The sequence below is a fragment of the Dendropsophus ebraccatus genome, chromosome 14 (assembly GCF_027789765.1).
Source record: "Dendropsophus ebraccatus isolate aDenEbr1 chromosome 14, aDenEbr1.pat, whole genome shotgun sequence".
NCBI lineage: Eukaryota > Metazoa > Chordata > Amphibia > Anura > Hylidae > Dendropsophus > Dendropsophus ebraccatus.
The window spans coordinates 65531519-65555160 of record NC_091467.1 but is presented as its reverse complement, the minus strand read 5'-3'; the positions used below and the strand labels follow the sequence as shown (position 1 = coordinate 65555160).

Genomic DNA, 23642 nt, shown 5'->3' with positions numbered 1-23642 from the left:
CGCTCACATCATACAGAGACAGCTCTGCTCCGCTCACATCATACAGAGACAGCTCTGCTCCGCTCACATCATACAGAGACAGCTCTGCTCCGCTCACATCATAGAGACAGCTCTGCTCTACTCACATCATACAGAGACAGCTCTGCTCCGCTCACATCATACAGACACCTCTGCTCCACTCACATCATACAGAGACAGCTCTGCTCCACTCACATCATACAGAGACAGCTCTGCTCCGCTCACATCATACAGAGACAGCTCTGCTCCGCTCACATCATAGAGACAGCTCTGCTCTACTCACATCATACAGAGACAGCTCTGCTCCGCTCACATCATACAGACACCTCTGCTCCGCTCACATCATACAGAGACAGCTCTGCTCCGCTCACATCATACAGAGACAGCTCTGCTCCGCTCACATCATATAGAGACAGCTCTGCTCCGCTCACATCATAGAGACAGCTCTGCTCCACTCACATCATACAGAGACAGCTCTGCTCCACTCACATCATACAGAGACAGCTCTGCTCCACTCACATCATACAGAGATAGCTCTGCTCCACTCACATCATACAGAGACAGCTCTGCTCCACTCACATCATACAGAGACAGCTCTGCTCCGCTCACATCATAGAGACAGCTCTGCTCCGCTCACATCATACAGAGACAGCTCTGCTCCGCTCACATCATAGAGACAGCTCTGCTCTACTCACATCATACAGAGACAGCTCTGCTCCGCTCACATCATACAGAGACAGCTCTGCTCCGCTCACATCATACAGAGACAGCTCTGCTCCGCTCACATCATACAGAGACAGCTCTGCTCTACTCACATCATACAGAGACAGCTCTGCTCCGCTCACATCATACAGACAGCTCTGCTCCGCTCACATCATACAGAGACAGCTCTGCTCCGCTCACATCATACAGAGACAGCTCTGCTCCGCTCACATCATAGAGACAGCTCTGCTCCACTCACATCATATAGAGACAGCTCTGCTCCTCTCACATCATACAGAGACAGCTCTGCTCCACTCACATCATAGAGACAGCTCTGCTATATACACATCATACAGAGACAGCTCTGCTATATACACATCATACAGAGACAGCTCTGCTCCGCTCACATCATAGAGACAGCTCTGCTATATACACATCATACAGAGACAGCTCTGCTCCACTCACATCATACAGAGACAGCTCTGCTATATACACACATCATAGAGACAGCTCTGCTATATACACATCATACAGAGACAGCTCTGCTATATACACATCATACAGAGACAGCTCTGCTATATACACATCATACAGAGACAGCTCTGCTATATACACATCATACAGAGACAGCTCTGCTATATACACATCATACACAGACAGCTCTGCTATATACACATCATACAGAGACAACTCTGCTATATACACATCATACAGAGACAGCTCTGCTATATACACACACACACATATATATATCAGGTCATGCTGCCACACAACGTTGAGCATACACTGGAGCAGATCACCACCTGATCCCTCGCTCCTCCCCTCCATGTGACTGATCACATGACTGTGACATCACCACAGGTCCTGTCAGCACAGAGCAGGCACACAGCTCCTGTACAGCTCTGAGGGTCAGGTATGTAAGGTTCCTATTAGACAAAGCGAAAAAAAAATTGATTTGTGATTATTGGGAGAGGTCTGGTACCATATATGTATAATAAACAATATTGCAGAGTATTAACTCTGTCCTCTGTACTGTCCATAAAAACAGTAGTGCCCAGTTTTTGTGTTTTACCACTTCACTATAATTTTTTATTTTTTAAACTCCAGTTTTTACTCCCCATTTTAGTGGTCAAGAAAGATGCTTCAAGTCCCCGGGTGGTGTAAACTACAAGAACACATTCAAGCCAAAAATCCTCGAAATTCAGATTCCCACCCCTGATGAAGCCACAAGGTGAAACTAGTTGGGCAATGTCCTGAAGCTTGTGACCACTATAATTCTCATCAAGCTATTTTATTCTTATACATTTTGATTATCAAGTAACGAGTGAATATGTCTTCTAGAAACTGAAGGACATTTTATTCAAATAATATTCTCATCGGTTTACAGAAGTGACGGAAGATGGAGACCACGTTTCCTGTATTGATGAATTAGCTTTTCAATTACCAATTCTGATCCCAGTTTTTTTTCTTCCAGTGTTTCCCATTTCCTATTATTGTACTTTTTACATGGAATCTGGGTAGTTTTTACATTCTCTTCTTTTAATTCAGGTCCCTACAATATAAGATTCTGGATTGCTATCATCTCTACAAGAGTCACCTGATAACTGACTGACTCCTCGAGGATGGATCGGGACAGGGACAAGATGGCGGAGGGGATAATAAATCTCACCCTAGAGATATTATTCCAGCTTACTGGAGAGGTGAGGGGGATTCTGGGAGTGATGTCACATGACACCATTCTTCTCTATGTAATAACAGATGGATATGACTGGAGAGGTGAGGGGGATTCTGGGAGTGATGTCACATGACACCATTCTTCTCTATGTAATAACAGATAGATATGACTGGAGAGGTGAGGGGGATTCTGGGAATGTATGTAGTGATATGTATTACTGTATCTCCATAACCAGGATTACACAATCCCGGGGCCCCCACCTCACCCCCTGATACATGAGGAAATCAATGAGCAGAAGATCCTAGAACTCACCAACAAGATGGTGGAGCTGCTGACTGGAGAGGTGAGGAGGCTGCTGGGAATGCTGGGACATTATACAGGAACGCTATGAAGGGATGGGGGGGATGACTGTGTGACCATTGTGTGTGTCAGGTTCCTATAAGGTGTCAGGACGTGGCGCTCTATTTCTCCATGGAGGAGTGGGAGTATGTAGAAGGACACAAGGATCAGTACAAGGAGGCCATGATGGAGGATCAGCCGCCCCTCCCATCACCAGGTAATAGACAGGACTACATACACCCCGCCGTTATTTCTCCCTATATACAGAATGGAGTCAGTCTCTCTATGTGTTCCCTACAGCCACATCCAGTAAGAGAACAACACCAGAGAGATGTCCCCGTCCTCTTCTTCTTCCTCAGGATTGTCCAGAAGAGAATCACAATGTCCCCCAGGATGATCAGGTAGCTGGAGATGAGGCTCCGTGATGTCTTCCCTGTGATGTGTAGAGGGGCTGTGAGGGGCTTGTGTCCGGTATTGTCTTATATTATCTTATATTATATGATTTATACATAGAGGAGATGGCGGGATTACAGGTGACTGTAGACATTAGATGTTGTCTCTGTCTCCTCACTATGTTCTGATTATGGAGACTGCTGGAGGGAATCGGGGACCCACATATTGGGTATATAGGAGACCTGCACATATTGGATATACAGGAGACCTGCACATATTGGATATATAGGAGACCTGCACATATTGGATATACAGGAGACCTGCACATATTGGATATACAGGAGACCTGCACATATTGGATATATAGGAGACCTGCACATATTGGGTATATAGGAGACCTGCACATACTGGATATACAGGAGACCTGCACATATTGGATATATAGGAGACCTGCACATATTGGGTATATAGGAGACCTGCACATATTGGGTATATAGGAGACCTGCACATATTGGATATATAGGAGACCTGCACATATTGGGTATATAGGAGACCTGCACATATTGGATATACAGGAGACCTGCACATATTGGATATATAGGAGACCTGCACATATTGGATATATAGGAGACCTGCACATATTGGATAGATAGGAGACCTGCACATATTGGATATACAGGAGACCTGCACATATTGGATATATAGGAGACCTGCACATATTGGATATATAGGAGACCTGCACATATTGGATATATAGGAGACCTGCACATATTGGATATATAGGAGACCTGCACATATTGGATAGATAGGAGACCTGCACATATTGGATATACAGGAGACCTGCACATATTGGATATATAGGAGACCTGCACATATTGGATATATAGGAGACCTGCACATATTGGATATATAGGAGACCTGCACATATTGGATATATAGGAGACCTGCACATATTGGATATATAGGAGACCTGCACATATTGGATATACAGGAGACCTGCACATATTGGATATATATATATAACCTGCACATATTGGGTATATAGGAGACCTGCACATATTGGATATATAGGAGACCTGCACATATTGGATATATAGGAGACCTGCACATACTGGATATATAGGAGACCTGCACATATTGGATATATAGGAGACCTGCACATATTGGATATATAGGAGACCTGCACATATTGGATATATAGGAGACCTGCTCATATTGGATATATAGGAGACCTGCACATATTGGATATATATATAACCTGCACATATTGGATATATAGGAGACCTGCACATACTGGATATACAGGAGACCTGCACATATTGGATATATATATAACCTGCACATATTGGGTATATAGGAGACCTGCACATATTGGATATATAGGAGACCTGCACATATTGGATATATAGGAGACCTGCACATACTGGATATATAGGAGACCTGCACATATTGGATATATAGGAGACCTGCACATATTGGATATATAGGAGACCTGCACATATTGGATATATAGGAGACCTGCACATATTGGATATATAGGAGACCTGCACATATTGGATATATAGGAGACCTGCACATATTGGATATATAGGAGACCTGCACATATTGGATATATATAACCTGCACATATTGGATATATAGGAGACCTGCACATATTGGATATATATAACCTGCACATACTGGCCTCAGATATCTACAGCTGTAATGATAAGTAATAATATTCTCCGGTCACTTCGTCTGGGTTCACACTGAGTGCATTTTTAAAGAGAAAAACTGATGCTGTTGTATTCCATACTGTAGAATGTTTCTGTTTTAATTGACCTTTTTTATGCACACAAAAACACGGTTGACCACGTTTATCTATATGTGTGTTATATATATATATATATATATATATATATATATATATGTCATATATCTATAACTTAAAAGTACTGAAACAGATGGGAAGATGTGAGCCTAGCCTTATAATATTCTTGTGATCTGATGACTATTATAATATTTCCTCCACAGTTTATGGATCAGTTTAAAGAAGAGAACGATATTAATTTTATAGACATAATAGTAAAAGAAGAGCCGTACTGGAGCGATGATGAGCCGTGTATAGGGGACGTTCCTACAGGTGACAGCTACCCAGGTGAGTAGTGACCACTGACTACAGAGAAGAGTCAAAGATTTATGCAAATCATAAAGTTTTACATACTTAAATTTTTTTTGCCTTTATATTCTTCTTTTTGGACCACGGTGATCGACGGGCAGCAGTGATCGTGCTGCTGCTTGTCATTAGCCCTTTAAATGCCACCAATAGCTGCATTTAAGTGTCATTGACAGAAGCTGAGCTCCTGTCACTGTCCCATCAACACCCCCAATTGTTTTCCCTGACTTGTGGAGGACTAATACTTACCTCTGTGGTCATGTTCAGGGCGCTGATAACACGGATCAATGCTATGCAATGGCATAGCATTGATCAGTATATGCAATCTAATGATTACAGGTAATAGTCCCCTGGGACTAGTTTTTAAAAATAGGACATAGCCCCTCCCCCCAATAAAAGTTTAAATCACCCCCCTTTTACCATTTTACAAATAAAACGTGAAAATAAACAAAGATATTACATATTGTAGTGTGCGCAATTGTCCAATCTATTATATTAGAACAATACTATTCCCGTATATGGCGAACGGCGTAAACAAAAAGAGGGGAAAAAGGGCAAGGATTGTGTTTTTTTGGCACATTATTTATCAGAAAAAAAATCATTTTTTAAAAAAGTTTTAAATAAATATATAAAAACATGATACTAATAAAAACTAGAGATTATGGTGCAAAAAAAATAATGCCCCAATCAGCCCTGCAGGTGATAAAATCAAAGCACTATCAGGGAGGATAAAACAAAAACACAAAAATTAAAATTGGTCCTTACGGCCAAAATCCATGGTGTCCTTGAAGGGTTAATTTAATTTTAAGTTATATTCAAAACTAATCAGATCGGTTGTATCTCTGGCAGATGACTGTACCAGGAGCCCAGAGGGATGGCTGATGCCTCCAGACCTTAAAACAGAGGATTGTGGTATCACAGAAGATACGTATGAAGAGCATGGAGTTATCCCAGATATCCCCTCTGAAAGTAAAACGTTATTGTCCGATACTGTTAGAGAAATCCCATCTTCTAATTCATCACAGAAACGAAGAGGTAGCAGAAAAGGTGTCCAACATCAAGAATCTTATCCATGTTCAGAATGTGGGAAATGTTATGCCCTTAAAAAGTCTCTTGTTATACATCAGAGAACTCACACAGGGGAGAAGCCATTCCCATGTCCAGAGTGTGGGAGATGTTTCACCATTAAATCAACTCTTGTTACACATCTGAGAATTCACACAGGGGCCAAGCCATTTCCGTGCCCAGAATGTGGGAAATGTTACAGAATTAAATCAGATCTGGTTAAACATCAGAGAATTCACACAGGGGAGAAGCCATACTTATGTGCAGAATGTGGGAAATGTTTTAGCGTTAAATCGACTCTTATTGGACATCAAAGAACTCACACAGGGGAGAAGCCATTTTCATGTTCAGTATGTGGAAAATGTTACAGCATTAAATCGAATCTCGTCGCACACAAGAAAAGACACACAGGGGAAAAGACGTTTTCGTGTTTAGAATGTAACAAATGTTTTGCCCAGAAATCAGAACTTGCTACTCATCAGAGAACTCACTTAGGAGGGAAGTCATTTTCATGTTCAGAATGTAAGAAGTGTTATACCACAAAGTCATCTCTTATGGAACATCAGAGGATTCACACAGGGGAGAAACCATATGCCTGTTCAGAATGTGGGAAATGTTTTATTCGGAGATCAAGTATGGTTGCCCATCAAAAAAGTCACATACAGAATCCAAGTTCGTGTCCAAATTTGTGGGATATGTTTTATGCCTAATTCGCACCGTGTTAAACAGAAAAGTAACTGCACAGAGGCAAAGCCATGTTCATGTTAGGAGTGCGGAAAATGTTTTAACTACAAATCAACTTTACTCTACAAGCTGATATGGTTATTGGAATAACTACTTTGTATAGTTTGTATTATTCTATTTTTTCTGTTTATAGGGTTGTGTGGAGGCTTTTGTTCTGTAGGACAAGTTGTAATTTTTTTATTTTTTTTACTCCGTCTTTTGTCACTTTATGTTGGTTGTAATCATTTTGAAATACTTTTACTTCTAAATGATTCTGAGTTTTTCTTTTTTTCTCTGATGTTATACTTTGTTAGTATAACTTAGTGGATTCGGTATCTGTGTATTTGTATATATCTATGTTTATTTGTTTAAAACACCTAAATTGAGTAAAAAAAAAATAAATGCTATTTTCAAATTTTGAATATCTTTTAAGACTAATAATGATACCAAACAAATAATTTTTTTTATTTGTTTTTGTGTGCTACATTTTGTGGCCTATCACAAAAAGGCAAACTGGAGGAAGTCATCCTTCCTAGCACTCAGATACCCCAAGACTTACAGTAGGGGCAGACTATATAACAAGGAGATAGTTGCAAAAAAAAATGTAGGAATCAATGGTGGCAGGTAAAAATAACAAGAATAGCACCTTACCAATAGATGATAAGAAATGGTGGTGAATGGATGCAGGGAGCTGGGGTAGGTAAGTATAGCTTTCTTATGTTTGTCCCATAGCCCCAACACTATATGAATTTATTAATGGAGTCTTCCCATCTTGAGAAGTGGGACACAGCGTTCTATCTCTGCCAGAACCATTTGAGATGTTGGTCAGAATAAGGAAGTTCCTTTTATCTATATACAAATGTATAGAAACATACACAATCAGACTGCCATGTGCACCACATACAGCAGCTAGATGGGCTGGATTGGAGTGTGGTAGACAACTGAGAAGAGATAAACCAGGAATAGTTTTTACTGTATCGCTTTGTACACTGTTCAGGTGAGGAATAGGAAATATCCTGCCAGGGGGCGTTCCTAGTGATGAGGAGGGCGGGGGGGCGTTGCAATTCTAGGGCGGACATACACTGTAGGTCACGCCAATTTGACACAGGGCTGCAAGTTTAAAAGTTGTTGTTTAGGACAATTACTGCATCACCTGCCGAACAGACCCCAGGACAGGTCTTGGATTAAAAGCAGCTATCCGAAGCTACAAGTGGTTTGGGGGGTCAGATTGTGGGTACAGAGTCGCTTTAATCCTGATACTGCGGCGAATACTGGAGCACATTATATACCTACCAACTCCTTTACGTGCTACACACTTCCGATATTAATAGTAAGAAGTGGTCAGAATGATGGGACTCTATTGTGCATTTTGGAGAATCAATGTGGGAGTCTCCCTTAATAAATGTTAAAGCACTTGATATACTCCATAAAACTCATTACAAATCAGATATATTGTTGGAACATTCTTATATAAACAACTGGGAGAATGTATGGCGATAATTATTATTGGCCTGAATATAGAGAGATTATTTACCAAAGAGGCTGCAGCATTATGTGAACATAACATACAGCGCTCTGCTGCAGTCATGTATAAGGCCGTGCTCATACTACCAGCCGCTCCATCACAGCTCTGCTATATACACATCATACAGAGACAACTCTGCTATATACACATCATACAGAGACAGCTCTGCTATATACACATCATACAGAGACAGCTCTGCTATATACACATCATACAGAGACAGCTCTGCTATATACACATCATACAGATACAGCTCTGCTATATACACATCCTACTGATACAGCTCTGCTATATACACATCATACAGAGACAGCTCTGCTCTATACACATCATACAGAGACAGCTCTGCTCTATACACATCATACAGAGACAGCTCTGCTCTATACACATCATACAGAGACAGCTCTGCTATATACACATCATACAGAGACAGCTCTGCTCTATACACATCATACAGAGACAGCTCTGCTATATACACATCATACAGAGACAGCTCTGCTATATACACAACATACAGAGACAGCTCTGCTATATACACATCATACAGAGACAGCTCTGCTCTATACACATCATACAGAGACAGTTCTGCTATATACACATCATACAGAGACAGCTCTGCTATATACACATCATACAGAGACAACTCTGCTATATACACATCATACACAGACAGCTCTGCTATATACACATCATACACAAACAGCTCTGCTATACACATCACACAGAGACAGCTCTGCTATACACACATCCTACAGAGACAGCTCTGCTATATACACATCATACAGAAACAGCTCTGCTATATACACATCCTACAGAGACAGCTCTACTCTATACACATCATACACAGACAGCTCTGCTCCTTACGCATCATACAGAGACAGCTCTGCTATATACACATCATACAGAGACAGCTCTGCTATATACACATCATACAGAGACAACTCTGCTATATACACATCATACAGAGACAGCTCTGCTATATACACATACACAGAGACAGCTCTGCTATATACACATCAAACACAGACAGCTCTGCTATATACACATCATACACAGACAGCTCTGCTATATACACATCACACAGAGACAGCTCTGCTATATACACATCACACAGAGACAGCTCTGCTATATACACATCATACAGACAGTTCTGCTATACACACATCATACAGAGACAGCTCTGCTATACACACATACAGACAGCTCTGCTATATACACATCATACAGACAGCTCTGCTATATACACATCATACAGAGACAGCTCTGCTATATACACATAGAGACAGCTCTGCTCTATACACATCATACAGAGACAGCTCTGCTATATACACATCATACAGAGACAGCTCTGCTCTATACACATCATACAGAGACAGCTCTGCTATATACACATCATACAGAGACAGCTCTGCTATATACACATCATTCACAGACAGCTCTGCTATATACACATCATACAGAGACAGCTCTGCTATATACACATCCTACAGAGACAGCTCTGCTATATACACATCATAGAGAGACAGCTCTGCTATATACACATCATACAGAGACAGCTCTGCTATATACACATCATACAGAGACAGCTCTGCTATATACACATCATACAGAGACAGCTCTGCTATATACACATCATACAGAGACAGCTCTGCTATATACACATCATACAGAGACAGCTCTGCTATATACACATCATACAGAGACAGCTCTGCTATACACACATCATACACAGACAGCTCTGCTATATACACACATCATACACAGACAGCTCTGCTATATACACATCATACAGACAGTTCTGCTATATACACATCATACATAGACAGCTCTGCTATATACACATCATACAGAGACAGCTCTGCTATACACACATCATACAGACAGCTCTGCTATATACACATCATACAGACAGCTCTGCGATATACACATCATACAGAGACAGCTCTGCTATATACACATAGAGACAGCTCTGCTATATACACATCATACAGACAGCTCTGCTATATACACATCATACAGACAGCTCTGCGATATACACATCATACAGAGACAGCTCTGCTATATACACATCATACAGAGACAGCTCTGCTATATACACATCATACAGAGACAGCTCTGCTATATACACATCATACAGAGACAGCTCTGCTCTATACACATCATACAGAGACAGCTCTGCTATATACACATCATACAGAGACAGCTCTGCTCTATACACATCATACAGAGACAGCTCTGCTATATACACATCATACAGAGACAGCTCTGCTATATACACATCCTACAGAGACAGCTCTGCTATATACACATCATAGAGAGACAGCTCTGCTATATACACATCATACAGAGACAGCTCTGCTATATACACATCATACAGAGACAGCTCTGCTATATACACATCATACAGAGACAGCTCTGCTATATACACATCATACAGAGACAGCTCTGCTATATACACATCATACAGACAGCTCTGCTATATACACATCATACAGAGACAGCTCTGCTATATACACATCACACAGAGACACCTCTGCTATATACACATCATACAGAGACAGCTCTGCTATATACACATCATACAGAGACAGCTCTGCTATATACACATCATACAGAGACAGCTCTGCTATATACACATCATACAGACAGCTCTGCTATATACACATCATACAGAGACAGCTCTGCTATATACACATCACACAGAGACACCTCTGCTATATACACATCATACAGAGACAGCTCTGCTATATACACATCATACAGAGACAGCTCTGCTATACACACATCATACAGGGACAGCTCTGCTATATACACATCATACAGAGACAGCTCTCCTATATACATCATACAGAGACAGCTCTGCTATATACACATCATACACAGACAGCTCTGCTATATACACATCATACAGAGACAGCTCTGCTATATACACATCATACACAGACAGCTCTGCTATATACACATCATACACAGACAGCTCTGCTATATACACATCATACAGAGACAGCTCTGCTCTATACACACATCATACACAGACAGCTCTGCTATATACACATCACACAGAGACAGCTCTGCTATATACACATCATACAGAGACAGCTCTGCTATATACACATCATACAGAGACAGCTCTGCTCCATACACATCATACAGAGACAGCTCTGCTCTATACACATCATACACAGTGATTACACTCTGATCAGACACACAGACTTCGGGTCATCCAGCACTGATCATGTGATCCCCTGACTCCTCCCTCCCCTCAATATTACTGATCACATGACTGTGACATCATGGCAGGTCCTGTAAGCACACAGCAGCCGCACAGTCTTCTGCAGCGCCGGTATGTGAGCAGTCTTAGGTTGTCGTGGAAACGTCCAAGCCCCAACACTGACTCTAAACACTACTCTATGGACCAGATCTGTCAAATTGGGAAAAGTAAAAACTGGTTTAACCTTCCCATAGCAACAAACCACAGCTCACCCCCGGAGAAATGAAAGCTAAGCCCTGATTGGTTGCTATGGGCAGGTTACACCCAGTGATAGTCAATCAATCAGGTATTGGGGGATCCAGCCACGCCTCCTGTGACATCACTTCCTGCCCCCTCCCTGCATCATCAGCCTGTGCTCAGCAAACACACACAATGTGAGACAGAGGCATGGAATATTTGTCTCCTAAGGTGAGAGAGCAGAAGGAGCAGGAGACAATGTGGATTGGCACAGGGGCCATTTTTCTTCACTTCCTGGAAGTCAATCAGCTACCAGTGTGGCAGAACCGCACAGATACTGTAATACATTATATAGACACATGGACTTTTAATAGAAAAACAGTTTTCCTTATGTGGAGTTCCCCTTTAACTAACTAAAGGGAAGTTGTTGCAACAACTTATTCAACTCTTGTTCCAATCCATACAGAGAGTACAATATCTGCACAAACTTATTTTCTTAAATATTTCCCCGTATTGTCTGATTTATTTTAGATCGGCTTTTGTATGCTTTATACTTTTTGTCGTTTTCTTTCCATTCAGGTTCATATAATAAAGGATCCTCTGTCTTCTATATAACAATATTTTCCTGATTTACCCCGCAACGATGAATAAGGACAGAGACAAGATGGCGGAGAGGATAATAAATCTCACTCTAGAGATACTATTCCAGCTTACTGGAGAGGTGAGGGGGATTCTGGGAGTGATGTCACATGACACCATTCTTCTCTATGTAATAACAGATGGATATGACTAGAGAGGTGAGGGGGATTCTGGGAGTGATGTCACATGACACCATTCTTCTCTATGTAATAACAGATAGATATGACTGGAGAGGTGAGGGGGATTCTGGGAGTGATGTCACATGACACCATTCTTCTCTATGTAATAACAGATGGATATGACTGGAGAGGTGAGGGGGATTCTGGGAGTGATGTCACATGACACCATTCTTCTCTATGTAATAACAGATGGATATGACTGGAGAGGTGAGGGGGATTCTGGGAATGTATGTAGTGAGATGTATTACTGTATCTCCATAACCAGGATTACACAGTGGTGAAGAAGACCTCTAGTGGGCGCTGTGGGGCCCCTGTGTGTGAGGGATGGGGAAGAACCCTGAGACCAATCCCGGGGCCCCCACCTCACCCCCTGATACATGAGGAAATCAATGAGCAGAAGATCCTAGAACTCACCAACAAGATGGTGGAGCTGCTGACTGGAGAGGTGAGGAGGCTGCTGGGAATGCTGGGACATTATACAGGAACGCTATAAAGGGATGGCGGGGATGACTGTGTGATCATTGTGTGTGTCAGGTTCCTATAAGGTGTCAGGACGTGGCGCTCTATTTCTCCATGGAGGAGTGGGAGTATGTAGAAGGACACAAGGATCAGTACAAGGAGACCATGATGGAGGATCAGCCGCCCCTCCGATCACCAGGTAATAGACAGGACTACATACACCCCGCCGTTATTTCTCCCTATATACAGAATGGAGTCAGTCTCTCTATGTGTTCCCTACAGTCACAACACCAGGTAATAGACATCACCATATACACTATATATTCTAAAGTATGTATAGTCATGGCCAAAAGTTTTGAGAATGACACAAATATTATATTTTCACATGATCTGCTGCCCTCTGGTTTTTATGTGTGTTTGTCAGATGTTTTTATCACATACATAAATATAATTGCAATCATATTATGAGTAACAGAAGCTTATACTGACAGTTAGAATGAGTTAATGCAGCAAGTCAATATTTGCAGTGTTGACCCTTCTTCTTCAGGACCTCTGCAATTCTCCCTGGCTGCTCTCAATCAACTTCTGTACCAAATCCTGACTGATAGCAGTCCATTCTTGCACAATCAATGCTTGCATTTTGTCAGAATTTGTTGGTTTTTGTTTGTCCACCCGTCTCTTGATGATTGACCACAAGTTCTTAATGGGATTAGGATCTGGGGAGTTTCCAGGCCATGGACCCAAAATCTCTATGTTTTGTTCCCTGAGCCATTTAGTTATCACCTTTGCTTTATGGCAAGGTGCTCCATCATGCTGGAAAAGGCATTGTTGATGGCCAAACTGCTCTTGGGCGGTTGGGAGAAGTTGCTCTCGGAGGACATTCTGGTACCATTCTTTATTCATGGCTGTGTTTTTAGGCAAGACTGTGAAAGAGCCGAGTCCCTTGGCTGAGAAGCAACCCCACATATGAATGGTTTCAGGATGCCGGTTACAGTTGGCATGAGACAAGACTGGTGGAAGCGCTCACCTCGTCTTCTCTGTATAAGCTGTTTTCCAGATGTCTCAAACAATCGGAAAGGGGATTCATAAGAGAAAATGACTTTACCCCAGTCCTCAGCAGTCCACTCCCTGTACCTTTTGCAGAATATTAGTCTGTCCCTGATGTTTTTTTCTGGAGAGAAGTGGCTTCTTTGCTGCCCTCTTTGAGACGAGGCCTTGCTCCAAGAGTTTCTGCCTCACAGTGCGTGCAGATGCACTCACACCTGCCTGCTTTCACACATCTGCCCTGCCTGCACTCACGGTCCTGGTGCTTTCTGGTCTTTCTTGGGCGCCCTGGAGCCTTTTTGGCAACAATGGAACCTCTCTCCTTGAAGTTCTTGATGATGCGATAGATTGTTGACTGAGGTGCAATCTTTCCAGCTGCGATACTCTTCCCTGTAGGCCATTTTTGTGCAGTGCAATGATGACTGCACATGTTTCTTTAGAGATAACCATGGTTAACAGAAGAGAAACAATGATGCTAAGCAACAGCCTCCTTTTAAAGTGTCCAGTGGTGTCATTCTTACTTAATCATGACAGATTGATCTCCAGCCGTGTCCTCATCAACACCCACACCTGTGTTAATGGAGCAATCACTGAAACAATGTTAGCTGGTCCTTTTAAGCAGGGCTGTGGAGTCGGAGCTAGTTTTTGTCGGAGTTGGAGTCAAAGCTAGTTTTGGCTGGAGTCGGAGTTGGAGTCGGAAAAAAATTTACCGACTCCGACTTTAGCTTTAAAAAATCTTTAAAAATTTTTGAATTGAGTTTTGATATGAATTTTATAAGTTTTGCTCATCAATATATTTTATGAGCAACATTCTAATAAGTCACTGGCTCTATTAGATAAGGGTGGTCGGGGAATATATCAGTAATAGGACACTGGCCCTATTACATAAGGGTGGTCGGGGAATATATCAGTAATAGGACACTGGTTCTATTACATAAGGGTGGTCATGGAAAAGTTGTCAGCCACTATTTGGCAGCTTGTTTCTGAGCTGGAAGAGTCCATTGTGTGGGTGGAGATCTGTGCTGTTCTCTTCCTGGATGCTGGATGACTGTATATGAGCAGCAGGGTAATATGAAGATATCCTGTGTAATATAGAGAAGGGGAAGCCATAAGTAGTGAAGCAGTAACCTCTGTCCTCAATGTGGTATTTTCTCTCTGGGAGAAGATTGTGTGTTTTTCTTCAGTGTTCTATGGCAGCAGCTGTGTGTATGAGTGCTATGGCTGCAGCAGGTTGTGTGTGTGCTCTATGGCTGCAGCTGGCTGTGTGTGTGTGTGTGTGTGTGTGTGCTATGGCTGCAGCAGGATGTGTGTGTATGTATGTATGTATGTATGTGTGTGTGCTATGGCTGCAGCAGGCTGTGTGTGTATGTATGTATGTGTGTGTGCTATGGCTGCAGCAGGATGTGTGTGTATGTATGTATGTATGTGTGTGTGCTATGGCTGCAGCAGGCTGTGTGTGTGTGCATGTATGTATGTGTGCTATGGCTGCAGCAGGCTGTGTGTGTGTATGCTATGGCTGCAGCAGGCTGTGTGTGTATGCTATGGCTGCAGCAGGCTGTGTGTGTGTGTGTGTGTGCGCGCACGCTATGGCTGCAGCAGGCTGTGTGTGTGTATGCTATTGCGTGACCCTCAACATCACTATGTGTGACCCCTCTCTATCAGTATGGCTGACCCCTCTGTATCACAGGGATTTGGCAGTGTTAGCAGTGTTTCTTTGTGTATGGTGAACATTTAGTTAGAAACATAGAAGATTGTCAGCAGGAAAAGACCACCTGCTCCATCTAGTCTAGTTCTGAGTTGTTCAGGAGATGGAGGCTGGAGACTGGCTGCATCCACTGCACACACAGGAGAAGCTGCTTTATATACAGTATTGCTTTATTCACTCAGAAGTCGCCCCAGGATCATGTAGGACATTAGGGAGAAGCTGCTGACACAGTGTGATAAATGACTCCCCTGGTATATGACCGGCCATTTATGAAGGAGCAGGAATCGGAGTTGGAATCGGGAGTCGGTCCTAATAAAATTCAGGAGTCTGGAGTTGGAGTCGATCCTGATAAAATTCAGGAGTCGAAGTTGGAGTCGGAGCTGCGGCTTACCGACTCCACAGCCCTGCTTTTAAGGCAGGGCTGCATTTATGTTGAAGTGTGTTTTGGGGGATAAAGTTAATTTTCTAGGCAAATATGGACTTTGCAAGTAATTGCTGTTAAGCTGATCACTCTTTATACCATTCTGGAGTATATGCAAATTGCCATTTTAAAAACTGAAGCAGTAGACTTTGTAAAAATTAATATTTGTATCATTCTCAAAACTTTTGGCCATGACTGTAGTGAGTACACAAACAGAAGAGACCACCTGTAACACAGCTATATCCCTAGGACAGGTACACTGGGGGTCTTCATATAATGTTATTTCATTTCTATATAATCTTTGGGTTGATAATCCATAGTTTTATTCTCTATCGGCAGGTAACTGTACCAGAAGCCCAGAGAGGCGGCTGATATCTGATTATAAAGCCGAGGATTGTGGTGTCACACAAGATACAGATAAAGAGGCCACCATTATCCCGGATATACCCTCAGCCCTTCACACTAAAGATCTGTCACCCGATACTATTAAACAGGCCCCGTCTTCTGATTCATCACACACTGATAAGAATAGAAGTCACAAAAGTGGAAGATTTTCATGTTCAGAATGTGGAAATTGTTTTGTCCTTAAAAGATCTCTTCTTATACATCAGAAATTTCACACAGGGGAGAAGGTCATTTCATGTTCAGAATGTGGTAAATGTTTTCGTACTAAATCAGCCCTTATTAATCATCGGAAACTTCACACAGGGGTAAAACCATTTTCATGTTCAGAATGTGGGAAATATTTTATTACTAAATCAAGACTTTTGATACATCATAGAACTCACACAGGAGAAAAACCCTTTTTGTGCGTAGAATGTGGGAAATGTTTTAACATTAAATCAAATCTTATTAGACATCAGGGAAGTCACAGGGGGGAGAAGCCACACTCATGTTCAGAATGTGGGAAATGTTACAGCCTTAAATCAACTCTTACTGAACATCAGAGACTTCATACAGGAGAGAAATTATTTTCATGTTCTGAATGTGGGAAATGTTTTGGTCATAAATCACATCTTGTTAAGCACCAAAAAGTCCACACACGGAAGAAACTAAATCACACAGGTTAAGCCAATGTCTTCACATTTTGCAAACGAAAATTACAAGAAAAGGAATACAACAGTTACGTTCAATACTGTGCCGTATTCAATGGATGTTTCCGGAGGCCTCGCTGTTGGGCTGGAGGAATTGTGTAGAAAGCAGGTTCGCTCCTGTATACTTTCTGGAGCTGTCCCAAGTTGGAAAGAAGTGTGGCGTATCACTTCGACTTCACCAACTCCCCTTCACCTCTGTGATCTTTCTTCTGTACATCTCCGATATCCCTCTTAGAACTTACTAGATCGTGTATACAGGCATTGTGGGGAAACCCGGAGCCTCCCAATTGTGCGACCGATCCTCTCGTTTTTTCCGTACCTGGTTCCATTGGGACCAATTCACCGATACGGATGAATACAAATACATCGATATGGATGAATACAAATCTCTTCTCAGTGATGTGGTAGGTGTTTCTTTCTTATGCCCCTCCCCTTTTATCTCTTCCCCCCTGATTTCATGTTGTTTCGGGTGCTAGCTCACCTTCTACATCCCTTTTATTATAACAAAGAAGTTTATGGGAGTTTTGTGTTGTTTCCCCTTCTTTGTTACACCCTGCGTCCTTTGATTTGTAGTCCACTCCTACTTGGCGTTTGTTGTATTCTTTCCTATATCTGACAAATTTAATAAATTCAGAATTAAAAAAAAAAAGTAACTTTTAATACCAAGTGATATGTCCTACAGGAGAAAGTGAGCGAGTTAGTGATATAAATCATGAATACAATATACTGTATGTGTAAGGATCTTACCTAACTTGGATCCAGCGCCGTCCTCTGTGCGGGCTGGGGGCCATCCTAGAATAAATAAAAAATAAATAAAGTACACAACACATAAAATCCCCATAGCCCCCAATGAAATAATAAATGTAGAAAAAAAAGGAAATAAATTAAAAAGTACACTTATTCAGTATTGCCGCGTTTGTAATGACGCTGGCAATCACATAACTAAACCCGCATGGTGACCACAGAAAAAAAAAACTGGTTTTCTAGTTTTTTTCATGAAATGTGGGCATTTTCACACCAAAATTGTACGGATATCGGCCAAATTTTACCACTAATCTAAAGTACAATATGTCAGCAGAGAACAGTCTCAGAATTGCGAGGATAAGGTATAGCATCACAGAGGTATAACCACATAAAGTGAGACTGGTCAGATTTCAAAAATGGGCTCTGGTCCTCAAGGCGCTATCTGGACCGGTCCTGAAAGGGTTAATCAAAAAACGTTATATCCCTACATATGTGAGTGCGTCTGCACCCCTCCCCGCCATGTGACTGATCACATGACTGTGATGTCACCGCAGGTCCTGTAACCAGAGAGCTACTCTACTGTGAACGACGGCACCGGATCATGTGATCTCCTGACTGTGACATCATCGCAGGTCCTGAAAGCACACAGCAGCCACACAGTCCTGTACACCCTGCAGGTCAGGTATGTGGACAGTCAGGACACCAGGGGGACCAGGTATCAACTTAATGAGTTTTTGTGAAAAATTTTGCTAAAGATTTGTTATAGAAAATTTTGATGATAAATACAAAAACATTATTGAATTATTTGTATCCTTTTTTTGGGGGGGGGGGGGGGGGGGGGATGACGACTTTTAAATTTGGGGTGTTTCCCGGCAGCTTTCATCGTTGGGTAATATCGGTCACTAAGGGAGCAAATATTTTCTCTTATTATCTCCAGTAATTCTATTTTGTGTTGTTTATACTTCGTGTCGTCTTCTTTTCGTCCAGCGTCCTGCAATACAGAATCCTCTCAGTGGATATGCTCTATATCATATACTTGTCCTGAATGACTCCTCAAGGATGGAGAAGAACAGGGACAAGATGGCGGAGAGGATAATAAATCTCATCATAGAGATACTATTCCAGCTTACTGGAGAGGTGAGGGGGATTCTGGGAGTGATGTCACATGACACCATTCTTCTCTATGTAATAACAGATGGATATGACTGGAGAGGTGAGGGGGATTCTGGGAGTGATGTCACATGACACCATTCTTCTCTATGTAATAACAGATGGATATGACTGGAGAGGTGAGAGGGATTCTGGGAGTGATGTCACATGACACCATTCTTCTCTATGTAATAACAGATGGATATGACTGGAGAGGTGAGAGGGATTCTGGGAGTGATGTCACATGACACCATTCTTCTCTATGTAATAACAGATAGATATGACTGGAGAGGTGAGAGGGATTCTGGGAGTGATGTCACATGACACCATTCTTCTCTATGTAATAACAGATGGATATGACTGGAGAGGTGAGGGGGATTCTGGGAATGTATGTAGTGAGATGTATTACTGTATCTCCATAACCAGGATTACACAGTGGTGAAGAAGACCTCTAGTGGGCGCTGTGGGGCCCCTGTGTGTGAGGGATGGGGAAGAACCCTGAGCCCAATCCCGGGGCCCCCACCTCACCCCCTGATACATGAGGAAATCAATGAGCAGAAGATCCTAGAACTCACCAACAAGATGGTGGAGCTGCTGACTGGAGAGGTGAGGAGGCTGCTGGGAATGCTGGGACATTATACAGGAACGCTATGAAGGGATGGGGGGATGACTGTGTGATCATTGTGTGTGTCAGGTTCCTATAAGGTGTCAGGACGTGGCGCTCTATTTCTCCATGGAGGAGTGGGAGTATGTAGAAGGACACAAGGATCAGTACAAGGAGGCCATGATGGAGGATCAGCCGCCCCTCCCATCACCAGGTAATAGACAGGACTACATACACCCCGCCGTTATTTCTCCCTATATACAGAATGGAGCCAGTCTCTCTAGTCACATCACCAGGTTATAGACATCACTACATACACTATATACTATAGTATATATAGTGGTACCTCAATTCTTGAACATAATCGGTTCTGGAAAGTTGTTCCAGAACCGAGCGGGGATTTGCCTCATTATGATGGGATTCCCCATTTCTTTACAGGGTGTCCCCTGGAGCTGAGAGGATCAGGAGCAGGGCTGCAAATTTAAAAAGCCACCTGCTCCTGCCTCTCCCCAGATCCACCCCGCCGGCCCGGAGCATCTCTTGTGCGCTTCCCCAGCCCCGCTCACCAACTCCTTAGCCACTTGCTCCCAGCTGCCTTTGCAGACTTCCCATCACCCCGCAGAGGCGGCAGGGAGCAGCGGGAACAGGCAGCTAAGGAGTTGGTGAGCGGGGCTGGGGAAGCGCACAAGAGATGCTCCGGGCCGGCAGGGTGGATCTGGGGAGATAGGTCAGTGCTGACAGGGAGCAGGGGAAGATGATAGGGGAGCAGTGTGGGCCAGCAGCGCGGGGGATTCCCATCAATATGATAGGAATCCCCCTTCTTTAGAGAGAGGCAGGAGCGGGTGGCATTTTAAATTTGCCGCCCTGCCCCTGCTCCTCTCAGCTGCGGGGGGACACCCTGTAAAGAAGCGGGGAATCCCATCATAATGAGGGGAATCGCTGCTTCTTTACAGGGTATCCCCCGCAGCTGAAAGGAGCAGGAACAGGGCGGCTTTTTAAAAAGCCACCAGCTCCTGCCTCTCACTGTTTTGCGGGGATCAGGAATGCCCGCTCCTGTTCCCGAACACCTCTAACTGGCAGCTGAACATCAGTCCAGCTGACAGCTATCCCCCTGATTTTGTTCGGATACCAAGCTATGTTCGAGTACTGAGCAAAACTTCAGGGGGAAATTTAGTTCAGATACCAAATTGTTCGGGAACTGAGGTTCAGTGGTCCCTTGGATTACAAGCATAATTCGTTCCGGGGCCGTGTTTATAATCCAAATCTACTCTTAAACCAAAGCAAATTTTCCCATAAGAAATGATTGAAATGCAGAGAATTGGTTCCACACCCCAAAAATAATGATTTTATATTCTGAATAACATGTAAAACTAATGAAACAAACATTTATAAACAGCTGAATATGTGATATTATAAGTTACTGTGGTGTATAATGTATAGTAACTGCATAACCCTAATAACACTGCAGCTGGATATGTGATGTATAAGTTACTGTACAGTATAGCAGCATGTGGTGTATAATGTATAGTAACTGTATAACCCTAATAACACAGCAGCTGGATATGTGATGTATAAGTTACTGTACAGTATATCAGCATGTGGTGTATAATGTATAGTAACTGTATAACCCTGATAACACAGCAGCAGCTGGATATGTGATGTATAAGTTACTGTACAGTATAGCAGCATGTGGTGTATAATGTATAGTAACTGTATAACCCTGATAACACAGCAGCTGGATATGTGATATATAAGTTACTGTACAGTATAGCAGCATGTGGTGTATAATGTATAGTAACTGCATAACCCTGATAACACAGCAGCAGTTTGTAGATACAGGATGTAACTGCAGATCCCCATAATGCAGTAGTGTAGTACAACAGGCTAGAATAGAGAAGCAGGGCTGCTGTCAGAGGTCTGTGTGGTCACATGGGGAAGGGGTGTGTGTTCAGCATGGACCAATCAGGACTGACAGACTGCAGGAAGCATAAAGGAATGGGCAGGGCAGATGTGGGCACATACATGCAGTGCTCTCTGTCCGGGGAGAGAGGGGTTACAGCTATGGAGAGATTACCTCCACAGTCCTGTCCCCTGATGCAAGCCCCAGCCTGAAGTGGATCTGATATGATTTGGAAGGTGAGGGAGACTTCCTGGGTCAGAGTACAGGGCTGTAGACCCCGCTATGCAGACCATTCCCCTCCCCCACTCCCCCTCCCAACCAGTACAGGGAGCTCTTAAACCAAAGCAATGCTCTTAAACCAAGTTACAATTTTGTAAAACTGTGAGCTCTTAAACAAAAACGCTCTTAATTTAAGTTACTGTATTACTGTAGTGAGTACAAAAACAGAAGAGACCACCTGTAACACTGCTATATCCCTAGGCCAGGTACACTGGGGGTCTTGAGGTCTTCATATAATGTTATTACATTTCTATATAATCTTTGGGTTAATAATCCATAGTTTTTTTCTTCTGTCGGCAGGTGACTGTACCAGGAGCCCAGAGAGGCGGCTGATATCTGATCATAAGGCCGAGGATTGTGGTGTCACACAAGATATAGATAAAGAGGCCGCCATTATCCCGGATATACCCTCAGCCCTTCACACTAAAGATCTGTCACCCAATACTATTAAACAGGCTTCGTCTTCTGATTCATCACAGACTGATAAGAATAGAAGTCACAAAAGTGGAAGATCTGAGTCAGGGAGATTTTCATGTTCAGAATGTGGAAATTGTTTTGTCCTTAAAAGATCTCTTCTTATACATCAGAAATTTCACACAGGTGAGAAGGTCATTTCATGTTCAGAATGTGGTAAATGTTTTCGTACTAAATCAGCCCTTATTAATCATCGGAAACTACACACAGGGGTAAAACCATTTTCATGTTCAGAATGTGGGAAAGATTTTATTACTAAAGCAAGACTTTTAATACATCATAGAACTCACACAGGAGAAAAACCTTTTTTGTGTGCAGAATGTGGGAAATGTTTTAACATTAAATCAAATCTTATTAGACATCAGGGAAGTCACACGGGGGAGAAGCCACACTCATGTTCAGAATGTGGGAAATGTTACAGCCTTAAATCAACTCTTACTGAACATCAGAGACTTCATACAGGAGAGAAATTATTTTCATGTTCTGAATGTGGGAAATGTTTTGGTCATAAATCAAATCTTGTTAAGCACCAAAAAGTCCACACACGGAAGAAACTAAATCACACAGGTTAAGCCAATGGGGGAGATTTATCAAACATGGTGTAAAGTGAAACTGGCTCAGTTGTCCCTAGCAACCAATCAGATTCCACCTTTCATTTTCCAAAGAGTCTGTGAGGAATGAAAAATGGAATCTGATTGGTTGCTAGGGGCGACTGAGCCAGTTTCACTTTACACCATGTTTGATAAATCTCCCCCAATGTGTTCATATTTTTCAAATGAAAATTACAAGAAAAGGAATACAACAGTTACTTTCAATACTGTGCCGTATTCAATGGATGTTTCCGGAGGCCTCACTGTTGGGCTGGAGGAATTGTGCGGAAAGAAGGCTCGCTCCTACATACTTTCTGG

General features: G+C 42.5%; 1 protein-coding gene across 1 annotated transcript; it reads left to right on the top strand.

Moving 5' to 3' along the window:
* Positions 1–1552: 1552 nt before the first annotated feature.
* Positions 1553–23332, top strand: LOC138771910 (oocyte zinc finger protein XlCOF7.1-like). The gene is made up of 18 exons (XM_069951911.1): positions 1553–1633; positions 1847–1951; positions 2269–2420; positions 2631–2738; positions 2828–2951; positions 3035–3135; positions 5141–5264; positions 6132–7054; positions 7225–7247; positions 12638–12764; positions 13127–13306; positions 13396–13519; positions 16830–17558; positions 18961–19043; positions 19316–19465; positions 19904–20083; positions 20172–20295; positions 22561–23332. Exons 3-18 carry the CDS (start codon positions 2343–2345, stop codon positions 23304–23306), a joined length of 3924 nt encoding a protein of 1307 aa, XP_069808012.1. The 5' UTR covers positions 1553–1633; positions 1847–1951; positions 2269–2342; the 3' UTR covers positions 23307–23332.
* The last annotated feature ends 310 nt before the right edge of the window (positions 23333–23642 follow it).